The 24886-nt window shown below is 36.7% G+C and overlaps 2 protein-coding genes across 4 annotated transcripts in view; one reads left to right on the top strand and one right to left on the bottom strand.

The window, feature by feature from the left end:
* The window catches only part of LOC113052653 (phosphatidylinositol 4-kinase alpha-like), a 51892-nt gene that overhangs the window by 10454 nt on the left and 16552 nt on the right, over positions 1-24886 (top strand). Inside the window, exons 13-38 of one of the 3 annotated variants that reach the window (XM_026217046.1) lie at positions 2308-2408; positions 2486-2615; positions 3177-3303; positions 4338-4433; positions 4545-4728; positions 4886-4989; positions 5596-5764; positions 7399-7449; positions 14447-14555; positions 14694-14830; positions 15546-15679; positions 15773-15855; positions 16698-16768; positions 16841-16965; positions 18356-18437; positions 18522-18605; positions 18689-18778; positions 20398-20517; positions 20591-20632; positions 21794-21808; positions 21996-22088; positions 22773-22929; positions 23006-23133; positions 23204-23362; positions 23546-23697; positions 24776-24883. In XM_026217046.1, coding sequence (XP_026072831.1) covers positions 2308-2408; positions 2486-2615; positions 3177-3303; positions 4338-4433; positions 4545-4728; positions 4886-4989; positions 5596-5764; positions 7399-7449; positions 14447-14555; positions 14694-14830; positions 15546-15679; positions 15773-15855; positions 16698-16768; positions 16841-16965; positions 18356-18437; positions 18522-18605; positions 18689-18778; positions 20398-20517; positions 20591-20632; positions 21794-21808; positions 21996-22088; positions 22773-22929; positions 23006-23133; positions 23204-23362; positions 23546-23697; positions 24776-24883 — 2851 coding nt within the window. The remainder of the gene's footprint in view (positions 1-2307; positions 2409-2485; positions 2616-3176; positions 3304-4337; positions 4434-4544; positions 4729-4885; positions 4990-5595; positions 5765-7398; positions 7450-14446; positions 14556-14693; positions 14831-15545; positions 15680-15772; positions 15856-16697; positions 16769-16840; positions 16966-18355; positions 18438-18521; positions 18606-18688; positions 18779-20397; positions 20518-20590; positions 20633-21793; positions 21809-21995; positions 22089-22772; positions 22930-23005; positions 23134-23203; positions 23363-23545; positions 23698-24775; positions 24884-24886) is intronic. The other 2 variants (XM_026217042.1, XM_026217045.1) reach the window with 2 other exon arrangements.
* On the bottom strand, positions 8094-13411 carry LOC113052654 (heparin cofactor 2-like). The gene is made up of 5 exons (XM_026217047.1): positions 13285-13411; positions 11736-12658; positions 9187-9460; positions 8648-8792; positions 8094-8499 (listed from the first exon to the last, which is right to left on the bottom strand). The coding sequence occupies exons 2-5, from the start codon at positions 12655-12657 to the stop codon at positions 8308-8310; spliced, it is 1533 nt and encodes a 510-aa protein (XP_026072832.1). The 5' UTR covers position 12658; positions 13285-13411; the 3' UTR covers positions 8094-8307.

The following is a 24886-nucleotide window of genomic DNA, read 5'->3' as shown; positions in this document are numbered from 1 at the left end:
CTCACTGATCGGAGTGTTTTTGAAGCTGCTACCACCGATCTGGACGAACTCACAGAGACTGTAACATCCTATATTAGTTACTGTGGGGATGTATGCATTCCTACCAGGACTTATTTAACATTCAACAATGATAAGCCATGGTTTACAGTAAAACTCAGACATCTTTGTCAGGCCAAAGAGGATGCCTACAGAAATGGGGACAGGGTCTTGTACAATCAGGCCAGGAACACACTGAACAAAGAGATCAGAGTGACTAAAAAGACCTACGCTAAAAAGTTGGAAGACCAGTTCACTTCCAACGACTCAACTTCAGTTTGGAGAGGACTGATAGCCATCACTGACTACAAGACACCATCCCCTTGCACTGAGGCTTATCAACGACTTGCTAACGAACTAAATGAGTTTTATTGCAGATTTGAAACCCCCAACACCCATTCTGACCATCTCCCTACACATCCATTAACACATCCTGCAATCCCCCGTTCCACACCTCCTGCTCTTCAAATCTGTGAAGATGATGTGCGCCAGGTCTTCAAGAAGAACAAAAGAAGAAAAGCACCAGGCCCAGATGGTGTTACACCAGCCTGTCTGAAAACCTGTGCTGACCAGCTGGCCCCCATCTTTTCACAGATCTTCAACAGATCCCTGGAGTTGTGTGAAGTACCTTCCTGCTTCAAACACTCCACCATCATCCCCATCCCAAAGAAACCCAAGATAACAGGACTTAACGACTACAGGCCTGTGGCTCTAACATCTGTCGTCATGAAGTCGTTTGAAAAACTGGTTCTGGCTTATCTGAAGGACATCACTGGACCCTTACTGGACCCCCTGCAGTTTGCACTTCATCCTGCAACATCTGGACAAAACAGGGACTTATGTGAGGATCCTATTTGTGGACTTTAGTTTGGCTTTTAACCCATCATCCCAACAGCCCTCCAGACCAAACTGACCCAGCTCTCTGTTCCTAGCTCTATCTGTCAGTGGATCACCAGCTTTCTGACAGATAGGCAACAGTTAGTGAGACTGGGGAAATACACATCAAACAGCTGCTCCACCAACACTGGTGCCCCTCAGGGCTCTGTTCTCTCCCCTCTGCTCTTCTCGTCGTACACCAATGACTGCACCTCTAAATACCTCTCAGATGACACCACAGTCATCGGGCTCATCCAGGACGGTGATGAGTCTGCTTACAGACAGGAGGTAAAAGAGCTGGCTGTCTGGTGCAGTCTCAACAACCTGGAGCTGAACACGCTCAAAACAGTAGAGATGATTGTGGACTTTAGGAGAAACCCCCCTGCTCTTTCTCCACTCACCATCATGAACAGCCCTGTGACTGCAGTGGAGTCATTCAGGTTCCTGGGAACCACCATCTCTCAGGACCTGAAGTGGGACAATCACATTGACTCCATTGTGAAAAAGGCCCAGCAAAGGTTGTATTTCCTTCGCCAGCTGAGGAAGTTTAACTTGCCACAGGAGCTGCTGAAACAGTTCTATTAAGCCGTCATTGAGTCTGTACTGTGTACTTCTATAACTGTCTGGTTTGGTTCAGCAACAAAATCAGACATCAGAAGACTACAGAGAACTGTTCGGACTGCTGAAAGGAATATTAGGACTAAATTCCTTTTATGCGCACACATACTTGGCAATAAAGCTCTTTCTGATTCTTGTTTAACTGGAACACCGTGGGATCTGCATTTCCAATAATCAGTCCCTGTAACATTTAACATTATTGAACTTTTGTGCAGTATGTAAAGGGGGGAAATTTAAGTGCTTGCAGAATTCTTGAGTTAAATGTACAATATGTATAAAATGAATTTTATAAAAAAAAACAGTTTATTTTAGACCCTGCTTTAAAGGTTTATGTTTACAATTGTAACAATGTCTTAAAATTTAGATTCTGCTTAATATCAATGAAAAATAAAATATTGGCAGGATTCCTTAAAAAAAAAATAAAAAAAAAAAAATTGTAAAACAAATACAGATGTTGAAAATTCTCAAACTTTAACTTGGATTTCACAGGTTTATAATTACATGGAAAATACATGAAAAACGTGGAATCGGCACACAGACAGCGAACTATATTAATGCTAACATTAATGGTGTGCTGGTATTTCCTGTCACTTTTTAAGTTCAGAGATGAAGACTGCCATCTAGCTGTCGGGATATAAAGTCAAAACGAAACCTATTTTAAAAAATATCAATATTTATTTTTTGAGAATCGATACAGTATCGCTAACAACAAAATATCGCGATACATTTATCGATATTTTCTTACAACCCTTATTTCTCATGCTCTTGTTCTTTCAGGAGCTGAGAATCTGTGCACTAAACTGTCAGAGAAACTTCAGTCAAAGACGTCCAGTAAAGTGATCATCGCTCACATGCCACTGCTCATCTGCTGCTTACAGGTGAAGAGCGTCGGAGAGTGTGTGTGTGTGTGTGTGTGTGAGAGAGCTCTTCAGTGACCTGTGTGTGTGTGTCTCAGGGTTTAGGGCGTCTGTGTGAGCGTTTCCCCGTCATCGCTCACTCCGCCAGCACATCTCTGAAGGATTTCCTGGTGATCCCGTCAGCGGTGCTGATCAAACTCTATAAGTACCACAGTCAGTGCAGCTCTGGTGAGGCTTAATACATTTACTTATTGTGTTGCTCCTAGAAAACACAAATACTGTACAAAATTAGTTATATTATATTATGTTATATTTGCTGTGAAAATAGTCAAGGAAGCTGGCATGACATTAAAACACCAAATAGTCAACATTGAATATAATAGAATGTTAAAAATGTTATGTTATAATATTGTGATTAATATTTTATATAAATTATTATAATGCATTATATATTATTGTTATTATAATATTTAAAGGCACAAAATGCCAGAGAATTTATTTTTTATTTTTATTAATATTAACAATTATTAAGATATATATATATAGATATATAAAATTGCTTTAAAATGTTGTTGTTATAATTATATCTTAATAATTGTTATTTTTAGTATTGGCATCCTTACTGGTCACATTAAATTAATTGCATTGAAAAAATATTTGTAAAATATATTTTAGATTTTTATTTATGCCAAAAATTTTTTTGCTCCGCTCACATATCTCGTATGCAGTGTCTGTACCTGTCTGTAGATGCCGTTCAGTCTGCTTCTATGTTCACATCTTTTCCTTTAGGAGGTGGTGGGGTCAAAATTAACGTGACCAATGAACACTCTCAGTCCATGCTCAACCTGCTGTCCAACAGGAAAGACCAGTCCATGTACGAGCAGCTCCGAGACATCTCCATCGACAACATCTGCAGGTCTGCCTCCACTTTCTTATTCTCTGAAGTTCACTTATAATGAAATCCATCTCTGCATTGGCTCTGAGTTTGAGTCATTTATAAGTTATAGCGTGCATATGGTACACAGCATGAGCCAACCATCTGCACAAACTAATAAAGAGAAACGCTTCTAGACTGTTTGCAGTTTCCCCGTCAGAATAGCAATGATAATAATTTAACATTTTATAATCAAGAAATTACGACATGAATATAAGTATTGTAATTTGACACTCATAATGTTTTTTTTTAACATACTCTAAAAGTAAAAAAAAAGATTTATTTATTTTTCAATATAACATTTGGCCAAAACATTTGGATTATACACACACACACACACACACACACACAAAAAATATATTATTATTATTATTATTATTATTATTAATAATAATAATAATAATAATAATAATAATAATAATAATAATAACATTATTAATATTAGTATTATTAGTATTATATATATATACATATATATTAATAATAATAATAATAATAATAATAATAATAATAATTTATTATTATTAGTATTAGTATTAGTATTATTATTATTATATTTGTGTGTGTGTGTGTGTGTGTGTATAATCAAAATGTTTTGGTCAAACTTTTTATAAAAAAAAAAAAAAACACCAACACAAAAACTTGTAATATAATAAAAGTTAGATGAAATAAAATAAAATCTATTTTCTTTTATTTAACTTGTATTAAAATAACTACAACTTATAAATGATAGAATATAACTAAAATGATTAAATACAAATTAATAAAACTGTATAAACTATAATAATATAAACTTTAATTACTATACTATAATCTAATTAAAAATAAAACAAAATATTATTGTATCTCAAAACTAAAATATGTGCTATTAGTTTCTTAGGAATTAATGTAATGCACATGTAAATGCACATGTGAATCGGATTGCATGGTTTAGGATGCATATGAACTGAACAAGGCTGTAAATCGGTGCATGTAAACACAACCATTGAAATGTAAAGCATGACTGTGTTCTGCAGATGTCTGAGTGCTGGCCTCACTATGGATCCTGTGATAGTGGAGGCGTTCTTAGCCAGCCTGTCCAACCGGCTCTACATCTCCCAGGAAAACGACAAGTGAGGAACAAACACACCCTCCCTCTCGCTCTCTCTCTCTCTCTCTCTCTCTCTCTGAGTACTGTGATGTGATGTGGTTCTGTTGACTCTGGCGAGTGTGTTTCTCCTCAGGGAGGCTCATCTCATCCCGGATCACACCATCCGTGCGCTCGGTCACATCGCTGTGGCCATGAGAGACTGTCCTAAAGTCATGGAGCCCATCCTGCAGATCCTGCAGCAGAAGTTCTGCCAGCCGCCCTCGCAGTTAGACGTGCTGATCATAGACCAGCTGGGCTGCATGGTCATCACAGGCAACGTGAGGAGCTGATCTACACTAATCACAGCGCTCATTTACAGTCATTCTTCCTTCGCTCTTTGCATCGCAGCTCATGTCTCATGATTTACGCTGCTGTGCATTTTCATGCATGATCAGAATGGGAAATAAACTTTTTGTTTGTTGTTTTTTACTGCAGCAATACATCTATCAGGAGGTCTGGAACCTGTTCCAGCAGATCAGTGTGAAAGCTAGTAATGTGGTGTATTCAGCCACCAAAGACTACAAAGACCACGGATACAGGTGTGTGTGTGTGTGTGTGTGTGTGTGTGTGTGTGCATGCATTAAACTGAATGCATAAAGAAATGCACCAGGTAGTGTCTGAGAAATGCTTGATAGCATCTGAGGAAGTTTCAGGCATTTTAACATTAAAAATAAGAAATGTAATGCTACTGTAGCTTTGTGTTTTTATTTTTAGCTTTTTATAGTCTTAATTTAGTTTTTCATTACCATTTTCCAGCCTTGCTCTGAGCTTTTTATGCAATTGTATATTTTTAGGTTTCTGTATGTGTGCATTTATGCAGCTGATTCCCATTTCGTTTTTTTATATGTTTTTTGTCTTAAAGGTATGTGCACAAATAATACTTTTTTGAGGATATATTGGTTTTGACTTTCAGTGATGTTTTAAAAAATATTAAATACAACATTTATAATATTTAATAGATGAAGAGAGATTCAGAGAGAATCGCAATAATTACAGAATCGATTCATCATCGCAGCACAAGTGAACTTTCTGGAAGTTACAATATCGCGATGATATTTTAAGTGATCTATACTTCCGTTCTGTTATTAAATCTGCTTCCAGTGTGTCTCTGGTGGTGGTTTAATATAAAGCGTGTGTTTGTGCAGGCACTGCTCTCTAGCAGTGATAAACGCTCTGGCTAATATCGCGGCTAACCTGCAGGGGGAGCAGCTGGTGGACGAGCTGCTGGTCAATCTGCTGGAGCTGTTCGTTCAGCTCGGCCTGGAGGGCAAGAGAGCCAGTGAACGCGCCAGTGATAAAGGACCGGCCCTCAAAGTCAGTCTGTGTTTGACCCAAGAGGTTCTGCAGACTTGACACTCTCAGACACTTGCACTTCCGCTAGTGACGTCACTTGCCATCTTTATTTTTTATTTAGTTGAATTTCACAACAATGTCACTTGCAATCGCTACTTGCACTCTCCGCTACCTGCGGCGTCACTTACAATCGACACAAATCATGCGTGATGCCAGTGGAGACAAGACGCTGTGGCGGTGATTAAACGATTAAAACTAATTTACTACTATAACGTACAGGGTCCTGCAAGAAAAAGACAAGACCGGCAAATCCGCGGCCACAGAACAGCACAATATGAACATTTGCACAAAGTCTCTCGCTAAGCGTAGAAAAACATAAACACTTAACATGGCTTAATGTATAAAGATTCTATTAAAATATCAGATTAAATATACAGTTAATTATTTGAATGAATTTGCATATACCGTATTTTTCGAACTATAAGTCGCACCTGAGTAGAAGTCGCATCAGTCCAAAAATACGTCATGATGAGGAAAAAAACATAAGTTGCACTGGACTATAAGTCGCATTTATTTAGAACCAATAGAAAACATTACCATCTACAGCCACGAGAGGGCGCTCTATGTGTTCAGTGTAGACTACAGGAGAACTGAGCAGCATAGAGCGCCATCTGGTGGCTGGAGACGGTAATGTTTTCTCTTGGTTCATTCCTCTCGGTTCATGTCAAATTAATTTTGATAAATAAGTCGCATAAATAAGCAGTTTTCCATATAGAATAAACTGTCTACAACTCGTTTATATCACCGTCTTTGTCCATTAACCTACATTATGTGTTTTATTTATAATGATTTTCTATGGGAGGAAAACGTTTAATGTACAATTTAACGCACTATGTTCTGTACTCGTCTGCTTGCCTGTACGTAGCTGATCCTTTTAAAATCACTTAATGCATTTCATAATGCACGTTCATATTTGCTGGTCTGTATATACGTTGAGTCAACACGACATATAGGCTAGGCCTACTGAATTGTCTTTATCATATTAGTCTGTCATTAAGCCACATTAAGCGTTTTGCTGTATGGGAGAAAAAAGTTTGCGCATTCCGTTCATAGCCATCTGCTTGCCTTGAAGTACATTAAATAATAACTATATATCAGATTTGGTCTTTTAATTGAACTTAATGTATCTTAATACATCTAAATATACATATATATCTTATAATATATAATATACATCTTAATATATCTTAATGTATATTAATTGCGGAAGCACAAGTGTCTGAGAGTGCAAGTCTGCAGCCAGACCCTTCTCGTTTGACCTTACACATACAGTTACTAATAAATGTGACTTATACATCATATGAAAGCTGATTAAATAAGCTTTCCATTAATTAATGGTTTGTTAGGATCATGCAATATATGGCCGAGATACAACTATTTGAAAAACTTGACATGATCTTTAGTTAATATTCGAATTATTTTTGGCATAAAAGAAAAATCAATAATTTTGACCCATACAATGTATTTTTGGCTATTGCTACAAATATCCCCTCGAGACTTAAGACTGCTTTTATGCTCCAGGAACACAAATGGGAATCTGGAATGTTTCAGTGCATCTCGAATGTTGTTTTAATTGAGTTATTTTTTATTTCTAGGCGTCCAGCAGTGCTGGTAATCTAGGCGTCCTCATCCCTGTAATCGCTGTGGTAAGACACACACACTCACAATATTTAAACAGCAGAGTCTCATTTAATTATTTTGCATGCATTTTATTTAAGGGGAGGTGCTGCAATTACGCTTTTGGAATTAAAATGTAATGATTTTGTATTAACAAAATATTGAATACACTTTATTTAATGTAATTTAATATAAGAATATTACAATTACAGTATTATAGTACGTAATTTATAATAATATAAATTGTTGTTATAATATTTATAGGGCATAAAGTTCTACTGAAAACTGCTTTGAAATATTTTTAATATTTGTTTTGAATTAAATTGTATAAATGTTTTGGTAAGTAAGTAAAAATAGCAATATTTTCTTCTGGGCCTGTTTTACGTCTGATATAGTATGCAAACGTTAGTGGAAAGGAAAATGTTTCCTTTAAATGATTTATGAGCTCTCTTAGGGATAGCATGCCTTTGAAGATTGCTCGTTTTTTTGTAATCAGATACTAATATGCTTCATTATTCACGCGTCTGTCTAGAAACTGTAATTAGATCTTGAGCTCCTGTGGTTAGACTTTAACTGCTGACAAATATTTACCATGCTTGCAAAATGTTCTTCCATGTTGTTAGTGTACTCGAGTGTTGTTTTCATTCACCCTTTGATCAGATTAATTCAATAATCCAGTCCTCTGATTCATTTTATTTAACAACACGTCCTGCTTCAAAAATACATAGATGTTTATCATTGGTTTTAAATTTCACTAGCAGTTCTTTAAAAAACTCACTTTACTTGATAAAACAAACAATCATTCTCATCCACTTATTTGGCTAAGTTTCATTCTTATGCATGCATGCATCGGCCATTGCACGGCTGTATTGTGTATGTGCATCTGATTAACTCTGTGAAGGGTCTACCACACGTCCCATGAACACAATGCAGCCCGTACGATGCTCGTAGATGAGGAAGAGGAAGGGGCGGTCCACGATGAAACGCGTCTGTGTTGATAAAGGCATGAATCCGATGTGTGTCATTGCTGCGGCCTCGGTACCTTCTTCATTCACTGTAATGGTGCCCTGATGCTTAAACTGAGAGAGAAGAGGACGAGGATTACAGGAAAAGAAGGTTATGATGGTGCAATGAAAGGTCAAAGAGTATGTTTTTGTAGGCGTAGGCGCACTAAAGTACTCTCAACAGAAGCAAGTTATGAGTTGAATTGGTCAGTTGTTCTCTTACCCAGTTGATGATGATCTTCTCGGAAGTCATTGGGGAAAAGTCACCCTTTTCAGTAAACGGGTTTGTCAAGCCCATTTCCTTCAGGTGCTCAATCAAGTCGTAGTTCTGCTCCAGCTTAAACCGTGGAAAAACCACCTCACGAGTCCTACCAGAGGAAGATTTTAAGACCATGCACAGCCAAAAAGACTAGTGGAGAATGATTTAGCCAAGAAGAAGGTATTTCTGGATCAATATTCTTAGCAAGCTCCAACACTAACATCCAACCCTAACTATAAACCAAAAACCAAACTATATTCCAAACCATGAAGTACCACTAAAACTGGAAGTTCAGGGAAATTAAATGGGAATAAGAATATTGGTTACACCTGAACTTAACTCTAGTGTCTAAGATGTTGATCACAGTGTTGTTGCATACCTCAACAAAGATATTAATCCATGAACTTGTCCAACTTCATGTTAAATCATCTTCAAGTCATTGAGTCGGAGACATTAAAGTGACTTGTTTGTAACTTGGTCTCAGACTATGGCAAGTGCTTTACCTGTTGGTCATGTTGTTTAGCCACTTATTGATCAGAGTTGGGGAGATCTCCTGCTCCAGGGATCTCATTCCAGAGAGTTTCTGAGGAACGGCGATGATCATGCTGATGTTTCCGGTGTAGGGCAGCTGCAGTATGTCGCAGTTGAGCTCGTGATCAGCCGCTGCCAGGTAGCTTCCTTTGTTCTGCATCATGGGAACGCGCACCTGCTTTTTCTCATTGACACGGAATTGCCGGAAGTGTGTCAGTTCCTTTGGGAACTTCTGCTCCCATGCACCTGTATTTGTTGTACCAGTGAATAGATAAGATTGTATTTTTATATATGTAATAATATTCCTTATGACTTCTTATTTGTTTAAAAAAGGCGTATTCAGTCCGGTTTCTGGAGGGCCACCTACCAGCAGAGTTTAGCTCTAGCCCTTAACAAGCTAATTAATGTGCAATGTAGGCTGTCGTAGTTGATCTGTTATTCATTAACTGTACTGCTCCCCGGCCCTTGACGAATGTGATTCGCGGATTAATTGCACAGCTTAACCATCATAGAGTGAAAGTTTTGACCGGGCAGAGAGAGAGAGAGAGAGAGAGAGATAGAGAGAGAGAGAGAGAGAGAGAGAGAGAGAGGGGGTGAGAGAGCGCGAGAGCTAGCGAGCGCGAGAGAGAGGGGGAGAGAGAGAGAGAGAGAGAGAGAGAGAGGGGGTGAGAGAGCGCGAGAGCGAGCGAGCGCGAGAGAGAGGGGGAGAGAGAGAGAGAGAGAGGGGGAGAGAGAGAGAGAGAGCAAGAGTGAGGGGGAGAGAGAGAGCGAGAGAGAGCGAGCGCGAGAGAGAGGGGGAGAGAGAGCATGAGAGAGAGGGGGAGAGAGAGCGCGAGAGAGGGAGAGGGAGAGAGCGCGAGAGAGAGCGCGAGAAAGAGGGGGAGAGGGAGCGCGCTAGAGAGGGGAGAGAGAGCGCGAGAGAGGGAGAGGGAGAGAGAGAGCGCGAGAGAGAGCGCGAGAAAGAGGGGGAGAGGGAGCGCGCTAGAGAGGGGGAGAGAGAGGGAGAGGGGGAGAGAGAGAGAGAGAGAGCGCGGGAGAGAGAGAGAGAGAGAGAGCACGAGAGAGAGAGAGAACGCGAGAGTTCGAGAGAGAGATAGCGAGCGAGCCCCGGCCGCATGCTCACCATCTTCAAACAACACGAGCACTGTCTTGCTCTCTCTCCCTCGCACATATTAATCAATTGACATGATGGTGTCGATGTTTAAATCATTTAAAATGAGAATGTAAGTGTGCTCACCCCATTTTTGTTTGTAAGAAAAAATTATTAGATTTCATATCGCAATATATATCGCAAAAAAATAAAATATCGCAATGTCATTTTTGCCCCAATATTGTGCAGCCCTACTATAAATGTTTTCAGGAACACTTGAAACTTTCAGACATGGGTGTTGGAGCTACACTCTGCAAGAAAGTGATTCTCCAGGAGCTGGACTGAACACTACTGATTGATACAATGGTTTCAGTTTACCAAATATCTACAGCTGTTGTATTCAGTGCTGGGGGCCATCTTCCTGCAGGGTTTAGTTTCTTGCCCTGAACCTGAACCAGCTAATCAGTTCAGGATAGTCCAGATAGTCTTCAGGGTCATAACAAACCTCCAGGCAGGTGTGCTAGCACTAAAGTCTGCAGGACATTGGCCGTCCAGGAGTGGGAGTGGACACTCCTGGTTGAGACCGAAGATCTACAGCTTTGGAAGCCAACCCTTATCTTGGAGGGCCATCATCCAGCAAAGTTCAGCTCCAGTCCTAATTAAACACACCTGAACCAGCTAATCATCGTCTTCAGGATTAAAAAAAAATGCTTCGGGCATATGTATTGGAGCTACGCTTCTCAGGAAATTGACCCTCCAGAAAGAGGATAGAACATCCCTTGTTGAGACCGAAGTCCCTATTTAACAAATATTTTCAGTAGGGGTAGCCAACCCTACTCTTGGAAGGTCATCATCCAGCAGAGTTTAGCTCCAGTCCTAATTTAGCACACCTGAACCAGCTAATCAAGGTCTTCAGGATCCCAAGAAACATGTATTCGAGCTAAACTCTACAGTAAATGGACCATTCAGGAGCAGAATTAGACATCCCGGGTTGGACAGAAGTTCATATTTACCAAAGATCTGCAACCAAGAGTTTTAGAAAATTACGGCCAGGTGTTTTGGATAGGGCTGGAACTGAAGTCTGAAGTATGGTAGCCCTCCAGGTGCAGGGTTTGCTTCAATGATCCACAGGTTTCCCTGTTGAAAAGACCAGCTTAGGCTGTAATTGTACTGGTTTGTGTTTGGTTTGGTTCAGGTCAAATTGGCGAACCAGCACAGCCATGAATTTTTGTTGACCTAGTCAAAATTCTGGTCTATTTAGTTAGGCTAACATCAAATTTGGATACTCAATATTAAACTCAATGGTAGTACTCAAAGCATTTCAAATAGTGCATGATTTTTTTTGCTCTAGAAATCAGGGCAGACTATTCAAATGAAGGATCAAAACAAAAGTCCTAATGCGTTCCAGTATTTGGGCTAGAATGGATTCACCTTTGAAGTACAGGTAGTTCAGGAGCATCACTGCCATATTGGGGTCTACGCTCTTTAGCGGTTCCTTTATCAGACCTTTGGTGATCTTCTGAATGCGCTGGTTGGCCTTCACCAGGAAGGCCGGGTCAGCAAAGTCCACAGACTGCGGCTCGGCAAAGTAGTACGTCTTTGCATCGCTACGGAAAGCCTCCTGTATGCGGATGTTTCTTTTCACGTACAGGTCATTAACGGAGCGTAAGTTGTAGCCGAAGTTTCGTCGGAAAAGCCTGTGCGTGAGTTTCCGGAACAGCTTGTGCACAGTTGAGTTATCGTAATGAGTGCTGGCGTTGACGAATTCAGCAAATCCAAGAGTTTGGTAGAGTTGTTCGTGAGTGGTTGGGCCGGCTCCCAGAGCCATCATTCCCATCGCAATGGAGATCCCGACAGGAGCTAGCAGAATGTTGTCCGTTTGGTTAAGTCGATTGCGCAGTTTCCGATAAAGCCGGCACCCGAAGCGCGTGTTGACAACATTGATGCGCTGGAGACGAGTTCGCCCATGAAAGAGCCGCAGCAGACGTGCTCGGCGGATTTTGGGGTCACTGGGCTCCCCAAAGAGGTCCAGGTCAGGAGCAGGAGTGGAAATCTCATCTATATGATCACCTTCACTATAGTCATCCTCACCCTCTGCTAAGATCTTATCAAAGTCAATGTAGTCTTCATCTTCCAACCCCTCCAGAGGGAGGTCATTTGTGACTGTATTCTCCCGATGGAAATCCAGAGGAATGGACTCAATGTCTGTGTCCTCTCCCTTTGGAGGAAGTCCACGGGCGTCCACCAACTTTTCCTTCTCACTTCCATCAAAGTGTGAGCTGAGGTCTTTGACCCCAGCTAGAGCGGGGTTGCTCAGAAGAGAGGCTACAACTATAACTGGAACAAACCACATCCTATAAAAAAAATGCACACATGGGCATACTGAATGATTGACAAATGTGTATATGTTTGTGCGTGTGAAAAAAAAAATGTTAGATATATATATAGATATAGATATATATATAGATATATAGCAGATACTTTTATACAAATTAGTGTAAATTTAATCATACCAAATTTAGATACTATTATAGTTTTTACATTTTATTATAATTTTTTAATTGTTCATATTCATTTTTGTTTGTTTTATGAAAAAAAAATTATATTGTCTTTATTTCAGTTTTCATGCTTCAAATACTATTTTTAGTTAGCTGGCAAGGAAACCTTTTTAATATTAATTTAGTTATAAATATATTAATAAATAAATATATAATATATATATTATTTTCCATTTTATTTAAAAATTCTCACAATATTATAAAATTTTTAACAATAACAACACTGGTCCAAAGTGTCTTGTAAGTTAAGTAAATCCTAAGCTATAGACAGTTATAGGGACACCCAGTATCCAGAATAATCAATTAATTTTTTTTCAGTGATTTTCAACGATTGTTAAAGTCTTGCCTTTGGTTGATCTCAGAAATATCACACCGATGTCAACAGTCTTAAGAAAACTTTTATGTTAGTTTGAGCTGCTTACCTGCTCTTTCGCTCTGGAATCTCTGTGATTGTGTGTGTGTGGACCGTCTGTTTGTGGATTCGTTCTCCAGCTGGACTTTGAAGTGGCTCTTCACTGATCAAACAGCAGCGAGTTCAAACAGTCCTCACAGACCTTCATCTGACTCAATTAACCCTTGAAATGCACTCAATACGTTAATACTAGCTGCAAATTAATATAAATACACTAATGGCCCATTAGGACTTGTACTACCATAGGTACACTGCATAGCTTTTATCCCAATATCCCTGACAGCTGTATAAAATCTATTGAGCAAACTGCCATGCCGTTTCAATGTATGCAGAGAGTTGCAGTTCTTTTTTCAAAAGGTTCTTGATATGATCTGTTTTCTGACTGAAGAGTGTCTTTCCTTGGAGGCAAAATTTTACTTATTGGAAAATTTAGTACATGCAAGCTCATAAAAGTGCATTGAAAAGCAGACCGTCTATTGAATAAATATCATGTAACCCTGCTTTGACGACACACTGACACATTTTTTTATATTTAGAGGGAAAAGTAGATGCATTTAGTGATTTGGATTCAATTTAAACGTTTTTTATTTTTTGGCGATGCAAGCAGATGATGTGTAATGTTTAACAATGACTATAAATAAATATCGGTCGACCGATATTAGTTTTTTTTTTGACAGCCAATGCTGTTTTCGTGAGTATTAAAGAAAATTGTAATCATTTCACAATGGATTAAAAAATAAATGTGTAAAATAAACATACTTCTACTTTAGATGACAAAGTATTTTTCATACTAAAGCATTTGAATATAACAGTGGGCCAAAAAAAAAGCAGAATATCGGCCGATATATCGGCTTTGGCAAAATATCCGTCGACCACTATAAACAAATCCCTAATGTGATAAGAATATTGTTTTACAATTTAAAGTATAGTAACAGTTATATAATTTTTATATTCAATTATTTTATTATTATTTACATTTTAGTTTAGTAAATTTATTTAATTATTTTTTTGTTTAATAAATGGAATAAAAAATCAAAACAAAAAAAATCCCTAAGGCACAAACAGTGGCAACATTTTTTTTTTTTTTGTAGGATATAATTCTTTGAAAGAACTACCAACATTTTCATAATGTTTCTAAATTTTAATTGTGTTTTGTGTTTATTTCTATCCAGTTGACCCGTCGGTTGCCTCCCATTAAAGAGGCCAAACCTCGCCTTCAGAAGCTCTTTAGAGATTTCTGGCTCTATTCTGTGGTCATGGGTTTTGCTGTGGAAGGTTCTGGTAAGGAAATAAACAATCTCTGACAGCATTAAAGCATCTTGTGTACGGTTTCTTGAAGTAAGATCTCATAACCCGAGGAGAGAGTATTTCTACAGGATTCTGTCTGTGTGTGTGTGTGTGTGTGTGTGTGTGTGTTAGGTCTGTGGCCTGAGGAATGGTACGAGGGAGTGTGTGAAATCGCCACAAAATCTCCGCTGCTCACATTCCCCAGTGGAGAACCGCTGCGTTCAGAGCTCCAGTACAACTCGGCCCTAAAGAATGACACGGTTACTCCGGTATCCCAACAATGTCTTACTGTTTTACAGCCTCCCGATCCAAACTCTTTTATTTACTCAACCTGAATTTATTCCAAACCTGTGCGAGTGTTTTTCTGTGTTGAGCACAAAAGAAGATATTTTTTAGAATATGGGTCACCAAAATGTTGGCGGTAGCCATCGACTTCCATAGTATTTGTTTTTCCTTACCACATATAGCAGTCAATGGCTACCGTCAATTTTCTTTGGATACCAAATTAAAAATCTATTAAACGATTTTCTCTCAGTGTTAAAGTTGAGTGTGTAGGTGCAGTATTTGTGCTCTCAATATCAAATGTGCTTTTACTTCAGGTTTTTATAACAAAGCTGGAATTATATATTGTTAATATTGTTGGCTCTTAGACATATCGCTTTTGTCACTTTGGATGAATGCATAAATGTTAATGCAAGTTATTAGATGCATGATTAGATTTTTTTTTTAAGCTTATTGATTATTTCGATTTAACTCCAAACAGTTTTATTAGAAAAATGGATCAAAAATGCAAAGCAGCCGAAGTTATTTCAGAAAAATTTAACTGGATACTGTGGACATGCCACGCGTTTCAATCATGTGACAACAATGTTTGCAAACTACTTTATCCATAGTGTTTTACATGCAATTTTACAAAAATAGCATGCAGTATATCTTAATATATATGGAATATCAAAATGAAGTGTTCCTGATCTCCTTTTGAAGGCGGAGTTAAGTGAACTGCGCAGCACCATCATTAATTTGTTGGATCCGTCACCTGAAGCTGCTGCCCTCATCAATAAACTCGACTTTGCCATGTGCACTTACCTGCTGTCCGTGTACCGACTGGAGTATATGAGGTTTGAGACGCTTTCCTTCCTCCAGCTCCTCTCATTATTTGTTTTTAATGCGTCGTTTCCCTTTCTGTGCGTTTTAATCCTTCTCTTCCTCAGGATGCTGCACTCGAATGATGCCGACCGCTTCCAGGTGATGTTCAGATACTTTGAGGACAAAGCCATCCAGAAAGACAAATCAGGTCAGCATTTAATGTGGTTGATTTAGCAGATTCTAAATGTTTACGACAGGAAGCAAAATTAAAAAAATCTAAGTATATTTTTCATTAAACCTACTTTACATGAAGAATCATATGTATTCATTTAAGTCTCTTCTGCTCACCAAGCCTGCATTTATTTGATCCAAAATACAGCAAAAGCAGTAATGTTCTGAATATTTTTACTTTTTAAAAGAACGGCTTTCTCTTTGAATATATTTAAAAATTTAATTTATTTTTGCGATTTCAAAGTCAAATTTTTTTTTTTGCATCATTACTACCCCATTAAAGAAAAAAAAAACTACTTACTTCATGCTTACGGATGATGGGGTATAATAATCAGAGAAATGCTGATCTTTGAATCTTTCTATTAATCTGTTTTAAATATTGATAATTATCAGTAAATCTTTCTTGAGCAGTAAATCATCATATTATTCTGATTTCTGAAGATCATGTGACACTGAAGACTGGAGGAATGATGCTGAAAATACAGCGGAGCATCACAGAAATAAATTACACTTTAACACAGATTCACACAGAGAAAAGCATTTTTAAATTGTAATAATATTTCACAATTTTTACTGTATTTTATACTGTATACACCAATATGACAATAAAAATATTTACCTATATCTTGATACGAGAAATGCAGCATGAACACTAATCATGTGACTTGTTTTGTAGAAAGATTGTACAAACAAATCAGAGTTTTGATTCAGTTAATAGAAATTGACTAATTAATGTAATTGAATCATAACTCACTCATCTAAGGAAGTTTTGCATTTGTCAAAGCAATGCCAAATAAGCATCTCTCTCTTAACATGCAGGCATGATGCAGTGTGTGATCTGTGTGGGGGATAAAGTCTTCGAGGTTTTCCTGCAGATGATGGCTGAGAAAGTGAGTTGAAGCACTGAACTGAATGCGTTATTGATCGCTCATTATTGACCGTCACATTGATTGCTGTTTCAGCCCAAGACTAAAGAGCACGAGGAGGAGCTGGAGCGCCACGCTCAGTTCCTATTGGTCAACTTTAACCACACCCACAAGAGGATCCGCAGGGTCGCAGATAAATACCTCTCAGGACTCGCCGAGACGTAAGATTATCCACACAATCTCTAGTCCTCGAGGTCTCTACCTAACATTCAACAATTTCACCCAATATTGATGAATGCTTATTAGAAAACAGTTCTCACACAAAGTTTGTTGATTATGAAAACGCAGAATGCACTAAACATCTTCCCAAACTGGAAATGAGAAGTGTATATAAATATGTTTCAAGTTTTATACCTCCCTGAAGTTTGCCGCCAAAATAAAAGCTCTATGGTTTAATGTATAATAGTAAAGAAATTAAAACTTACTTAAATATTAGTATTGTAATTCTACTTTTGTTCTGTAAAATAAACTTACTATTAATAAATACTTATTAATTTTTATATATTTTTATAAGAATAGTATTGTTACTATAATGCAATTTAACAAATACAGCAGTAGCAATAGTAATTTTTATATATATTTTTTTTTTCTTCAGTAACATTATTGCTATTGTAAAATATTTCTTATTGAATTGAATAAAAATAATAATAATAGTATTTTGTAGTATTTTATTATCAGATTTTACTTATTTGTATTTTATTTACAATAGTAGTATTGCTATATTAATTTCTTTGATTTCATTTTTGTAATTTAACCAAAAAATGATAGAAAATATATATTTTTTGTTTTTGTAGCAATAATAATAGTAATTATTAATAATAATAATAATAGATAGTAGTAATAATAATGATGATAATACTCAATAATAATGTTTATTATTATTATTATTATTATTATTATTATTATTATTATTATTATTATTATTAAATACAATATTTTAGCAGTATTTTATTACCAGATTGTAATGGTTACATTTAATATTTTCTATTTTAATTTAACAGAAACAACAACAACTGCTACTACTATTATTATGAAATACAAATGTTGAATATTTTATTTACAATTGTAGTATTGCTATAGTATTTCTTTATTGATTAAATTTTTGTAATTGAACATCAGTAATGTTAATAATAATAACTATAATAGAAATACATAATAGTTGTTGTTGTAGCAATAATGATAATAATAATAGGTAATAATAATAATAATTTAGTTTAAATTTAAATGCTCATTATAGTGGTATTTTATTACTAGATTTTAATTGCAAATTTTTATGTATTTATTGTAATTTAACAACAACAACTATTATTATTATTATTCAATATTCATTTTAATATTTGATGTACAGTAGTAGTATTTATATATTTATCGATTTCATTTTCGAAATTGAACATCAATATTATACTACAAAACTAAAAATATGACTAGTTTTTGTTGTTGCAATAATAGTAATAATTAATAATAATAATTATTATAATAGGCAGCAGTAATAATAATATGTATAGTGGTATAGAGTAAGACGAGAAGCTGAAATCTCTGTTTGTCCTGTAGGTTTCCTCATCTTCTGTGGAGTGGGAGGGTGTTGAAGACCATGTTGGACATCCTGCAGACTCTGTCTCTGTCTCTGAGCGCCGTCAGTACAGCACACACACATGAGCCGTCTATCTATATCTGTGTGTCTAGTGTCAGTCTCTTAACCCCGGCTCCTGTGACACAGGACATCCACAAGGACCAGCCGTACTACGACATTCCCGACACTCCGTACAGAATAACGGTCCCGGACACACACGAGGCGCGAGAGGTGAGACAGACGCAGACTCGGAGTCGTGGATATCTGCTCGGTCTGGGGTCTTCTGGTTTGAGACGGTTTGTGTGTTTGTGCAGAGCATCGTGAAGGACTTTGCCGCCCGCTGTGGAGAGATCTTGAAGGAGGCCATGAAATGGGCCGCTTCTGTAACCAAATCTCATCTGCAGGTGAGGAGGAGTCGCATACTGGGCTCTTTGAGTCTGAGATGTGGTTTGTATGATCGTATGTGTCTGATTCCTGTCATTCACCAGGCCATCCTCTCTTATCTCATCATTTACAGACACAACGGTTCTGCTGAGAAAAAAAAGCAAGAAGAAAAAAAAAAAATATATATATACAGTACCGACCAAAAGTTTGGAAACATTACTATTTTTAATGTTTTTGAAAGAAGTTTCTTCTGTTCATCAAGACTGCATTTATTTGATCAAAAATACAGAAAAAAAAGTAATATTGTGAAACATTATTACAACTTAAAATAATAGTTTTCTATTTGAATATACTTTAAAAAATTAATTTATTCCTGTGATGCAAAGCTGAATTTTCAGCATCATTCCTCCATTCTTCAGTGTCACATGTAACATCAGTCGATCACATGATCATTTAGAAATCATTCTAATATTCTGATTTATTATGAGTGTTGGACACAGTTCTGCTGTCGAATATAATTGATCAATAAAAGGTTCAAAAGAACTGCATTTATAAAAAAAAAAAAAAATTATAATAATATATTTTCTTTACTATCACTTTTTATCAATTTAACACATCTTTGCTGAATAAAAGAATTGATTTTATAAAAAAAAAAGAAAGAAAAAAAATTACTGACCAGTAGTGAATATTGCTATTACAAAATATTTATATTTTAAAAACATACCTTCTTTTTTTTTTTCCTAAAAAAGTGTCACATGTTCTGAAAAAATATTAAGCAGCAGAACTGTTTCCAACTTTAATAATGAATCATCATATTAGAATGATTTCTAAAGGATCATGTGATAATGATCCGAAAAATTCAGCTTTGCATCACAGAAATAAATGATCATTTAAAGTATAATACATTTAAAAACTATTATTTTAAGTTGTAATAATATTACAGTTTTTTCTGTATTTTTGATCAAATAAATGCAGGCTTGATGAGCAGAAGAAACTTCTTTCAAAAACATTAAAAATACTAATTTTTCCAAACTTTTGGTCTGTACTGTATATATTTATATTTATATTTTAATTATCATAAAAAATCATGTAATCATCGTCATGTAAATAAACACCAAGACTTATGAATGTTAATCAAAATATATTAATCATGTTCAAAAAGTTTGGGGTCTTTAAGATTTCTTATGTTTTAAAAGTCTCTTCTGCTCACCCAGACTGCATTTATTTGATCAAAAATACAGTAAAAATAGTGAGATATTATTCTAATATAAATCATCTGTGTTCTGTGTGAATCTGTGTTAAAGTGTAATTTATTTCTGTGATGCTCCGCTGTATTTTCAGCATCATTCCTCCAGTCTTCAGTGTCACATGATCTTCAGAAATCATGAAAATATGATGATTTACTGCTCAATAAACATTTCTGATTATTATCAGTGTAATATTTTTGTGGAAACTGTGATGCATTTTATTTTTCAGGATTCACAGATGAACAGAAGGTTCAAAAGAAGAGCGTTTATCTGAAACCGAACTCTTTTGTAGCATCATAAACGTCTTTACTCTCACTTTTGATCGATTCAATGCATCCGTGATGAATAAAAGTATTAATTTCTATCGATGCATCTGTGTGTGTGTGTCTCAGGAGTATCTGAACAAGCATCAGAACTGGCTGTCGGGTTTGTCTCAGCACACGGGTTTGGCGATGGCTACCGAGAGCATCCTCAACTTCGCAGGATACAACCGTCAGAGCACAACGCTGGGGGTGAGACACACACACACACACACACACACACACGCGCGTCCTGAGGCTAACCAGTGCTGTACTCTTACGCTAGATGGTTACTGAGATGGTAACTGAGGTTTTTGGCCAGATTAAGGTAAGACTGTAGCGAGTCTTTAGCAGATCGGAAAATCAAATCATCAATCGTTTTATAAGAAGTCTTTAGTAAAACTACTGATTTATTCCACATGCTCAATCAAATCCACTAGATTCGAAACATCTTGAACTGCTTTAATCTGAATGTGCACTTTAAATTGCTTCTATTAATGCATTTGTGCATGCATTATTTTTTTTTGACAATTAACCATACACTTATAAATGTAAAAAAAAAATTATCTTATGGTGTAAAAAATAATATATTTGAATATTAATATGCATTTATTTGAACATGCATTTATGCAGTTATGCAATTATATATATATATATTATGACATTGTTGACAATTGAGCATACTTTTACAAATTTCTCAATGTCAAAAGTTTTATTAGTTTACATGCATTTATTCATTGCTTTTATATATGCACTGACATTATTTTTAAAAAATAAAGCACAATTCTAAAAAAGTAAAAAGTACATTTGCATTTATACAATTATGCAGTTATTATGAATTTAAATATTTGTTTTTATTTCATTGTCAAGCCAGTTTTCTGTAGCTCTTTTCCTAATGCACATCGTTTCAAAACAACTTGGAAATTAATGTTTGCAGTAATAATGTAATAATGCATGCATTAATTTCTGAAGTCAGTTTTCTTGTTATATTTACTATACCTGCTACATTTCAGTATAAGCAAGTATACTGTATGAGGTACTGTATCCCACAATGCACTGCACATTTAAGGACCATGTTAAGATCATTAACAGAAAGGTCATTAATTGGAAACAGTGTGTGTTATGAAGAGCGTTGCACAAATGATGATTTAGCTTCAAACTAACCAGGAATTTCAGACGTGATCCCAGCTAACACACTCAGCTGTGTGATAGTGATTATCCCTGCAATCATGCGTTATGAATATTCATTTGCACTGTTGTTCATGATATCAATTTGGCTCTTGCTTGTCCTTGTATTTTTTGGGCCTTTTAAATGTTGTTTTTGTGCATGCCTTGTGTTCTGATGTTATTTTGCAATATTTTGTCATTCACTTTATTTGTTCCATCTCTGCTAACCGCTGGCTGCTAACTCATCTGTGTGTGTGTTGTGATTGGCTGGCGGCGGGTTGGGTGGGCGTGGCCTGCCGTGTGCTCCGCCCCCTTGCCCCAGGCAGCTTTTCCTCAGGTTGGTGGTGTTACTGTTGTCCTCGCTTCTTACACTGACTCCATCTGTAACTCATTCATTCAGTCATTTATAAAGCAGTTATAATAACAGTAGAGCGGTCAGCTCATAAGAGTATATCTTTATAGATGAACGGATTTACTCTAGTCAGAAATGTTTTTAGTCGGATGTTTTAACTGGTCATTCCCAGGTTACCCAGCTGACCGAGCGGCCCACCTGTGTGAAGAAGGACTACTCCAACTTCATGGCGTCGCTCAACCTGCGGAATCGCTACACCGGAGAGGTAACGCGCTCAAAAGTGTGTTTATGAGTCAATCTCACCAGTCCTGACAACAACGTGAACTTTTTAAGTTTTATTTGTTTTTATTTATGCATTTTATTTATGTGCTTCTACTTATTTTATGCGCTTATTTAGACATTTATGCATTATTCGTGCATTTGTTGAGTTTATCCATAAATTCATGCATTTATTCATGCATGTATCCATGCACTTATTTATGCATTTTCAGTTCAATTCAGTTATGCGTCATTAATTAATGCATTCATGCATTTTTACATTTATTTATGCACTATTTGTGCATTTATGGACTTCTTTGTGTTTATTTATTTATGCATATATTTATACATGTATTCAATTATCTGTGCATATATGAATTTTCATGCATTTATTTATGCATATTGATTATCATATAGGCATTTATGTTTTTTTTTAATGCATGCATTCATTTAGATATTTGTGCAATTATTTATGCATATTTGTAGATGTATGCATTTATCCATTCATTTAGATAAGTATGCACTATTTATGCATATTTGTTTACATTTATTCATGCACTTTTTGTTGATGCATTTAAGAAATGTATAGATGCATTGTGAAATAATTTATGCACACTTTTATTCCAAATTCTCTTAAAGTTATTGAAAGATTTGTTTGTGTCTGTAATGTATTTATCGATTGTTTGTTAAGGTTGCTGGGATGCTGCAGTTTGCAAAAGTGACACACAGTGAGTCAAACCTCAGCAAGCTGATGGTTTCTCAGATGGGTGACGCTCTGGACGCCAAAGACCCGGACGCGTTCACGCAGAACATGTTCAAGATGACCGCGCTGCTCATCAGCACTAAAGGTAGCACGCAGGTGGTCGTGTGGGCCGTTTGGGATGCAGATCATGTTTGAGTGACACACAGACGTCTCTGTCTCAGATTGGGATCTTCAGCTGCTGCATCATCTCTGCTGGTCTCCTCTGAAGATGTTCACGGAGCAGGGCATGGAGACGGCCATCGCCTGCTGGGAGTGGCTGCTCGCTGCCCGCAATGGGATCGAAGTCCAGGTGAGTCTCTGAAAGCAGCATTATAAGAGTGTTCAGGATTATATAGCGCTCATGGGAAGTGTGTGTGCAGTTCATGCGTGAGATGGCGGGCGCCTGGCAGATGACCGTCGAGCTGAAGATGGGCTTGTTCTCAGAGACGGAGTTGGAGGCCGATCCTTTAGCTGCTTCAGAAGAGAGTCAACCTCTGCCTCGTCCACCAAACGTCACGCCACATTCGCTCTGGATCGAGGTCTGTAAACACACACTGCCGTACTGTAGATGGTATGTAACACAGCTGTGGTCAGGCGTTTACATAACCCTTGCTGAATCTCCAAAAAATTTTTTTTTATAAAAATTGCATTTAGTTTTTTATGCAATACACTACACTACATTCACTTCTTCATCAGTGAATTTAGACTCTGTGTGTGTTTAGTTTCTAGTGCAGAGGTTTGAGATCGCCAAGTACTGCAGTGCAGACCAGGTGGAGATCTTCACCAGTGTCCTGCAGAGGGCGCTGTCTCTGAGCGTCGGCGGTCCCAAGAGCTGCCTGAACCGACACGTCGCTGCGATAGGACCCCGATTCAGGTGACGCCTCCAGCACCACTTACACACACAACCGTATTGTGTTTTAGTGTACTGTACATGTAGTACTTAACAGGTTCATCAATCTCCCTGTATAAAAGTTTGAGATCTGTAAGATTTTAGTTACTTTTTAAAGAAGTCTCTTCTGTTCATCAAGGCTGAATTTATTGGATCAAAATGACAGTAATAAAAACTAATACTGTAGAATATGATTACTGTAAAAAAAGTGTTTAATATAATTTTTAATATAATTTATTAAAGCTGTATTTTCAGCATCATTCCTCCAGTCTTCAGTGTCACGTGATCTTCAGAAATCATGAAAATATGATGATTTATTATGCTTTTTTTGGAGCCTGTGATACATTTTTTTTTTCAGGATTATTTGATGAATAAAAAGTTAAAAAGAACAACATTTATTTAAAATAGAAATCTTTTGTAACAATTGAAGTCTTTACTGTCACTTTTGATACATTTTACGTATCCTTGCTGAATAAAAGTATTAAATTCTTTCAAAAAAGGAAGGAAAAACTTTACGGATCCCACACTTTGGACAATTTTGAATTTGAATTTTGAAAAGATGTCTATTCTAAGGATTTTTTTTTTTGATTTTTTTAATTGATTTTTTTTTTTTTACAATTATTTTAAATTGTAATAATTTCACAATATTACAGTGTTTTTTAGTCTGTATTTTTAATAAGTGTTCTGATGTGCGAGGAAACAGACAAACATTTACATTTAAGCATTTAGCAGCAGCTCACAAATGAGGACAAGCTAAGAACTGCTTTTCAGAACTTACTGCTTTTTATGCATTCAGAAATCAAGACTTCACATTGCTTGTCTTCACATGGAAAAACAAAGCAGATTAAATGTAATATACATCTCACTTTAATGATTTTGAGGTGCATTTTTGTTTATTTTGGTGGAATCTTTACTGCAAGCTGTTTATTTACAACCATGTCATATAGTGAAATAATAATACTGATGAAATTGTCAGTACAAACATATCAATGCAAAAGTTATTTAGTATTTGATATTTAGTTCATATCGTGTGTGTGTGTGTGTGTGTGTGTGTGTGTGTTAGGCTGCTGACTCTCAGTCTCACTCTTCTTCATGCTGATGTGGTCACTAACGCCACCATCCGTAACGTCCTGAGAGAGAAGATCTACTCGACTGCCTTCGATTACTTCAGGTG

Source organism: Carassius auratus, chromosome 33 (genome assembly GCF_003368295.1).
Source record: "Carassius auratus strain Wakin chromosome 33, ASM336829v1, whole genome shotgun sequence".
NCBI lineage: Eukaryota > Metazoa > Chordata > Actinopteri > Cypriniformes > Cyprinidae > Carassius > Carassius auratus.
The sequence above is the reverse complement of the archived record's forward strand: the minus strand, read 5'-3'. Positions and strand labels throughout refer to the sequence as shown.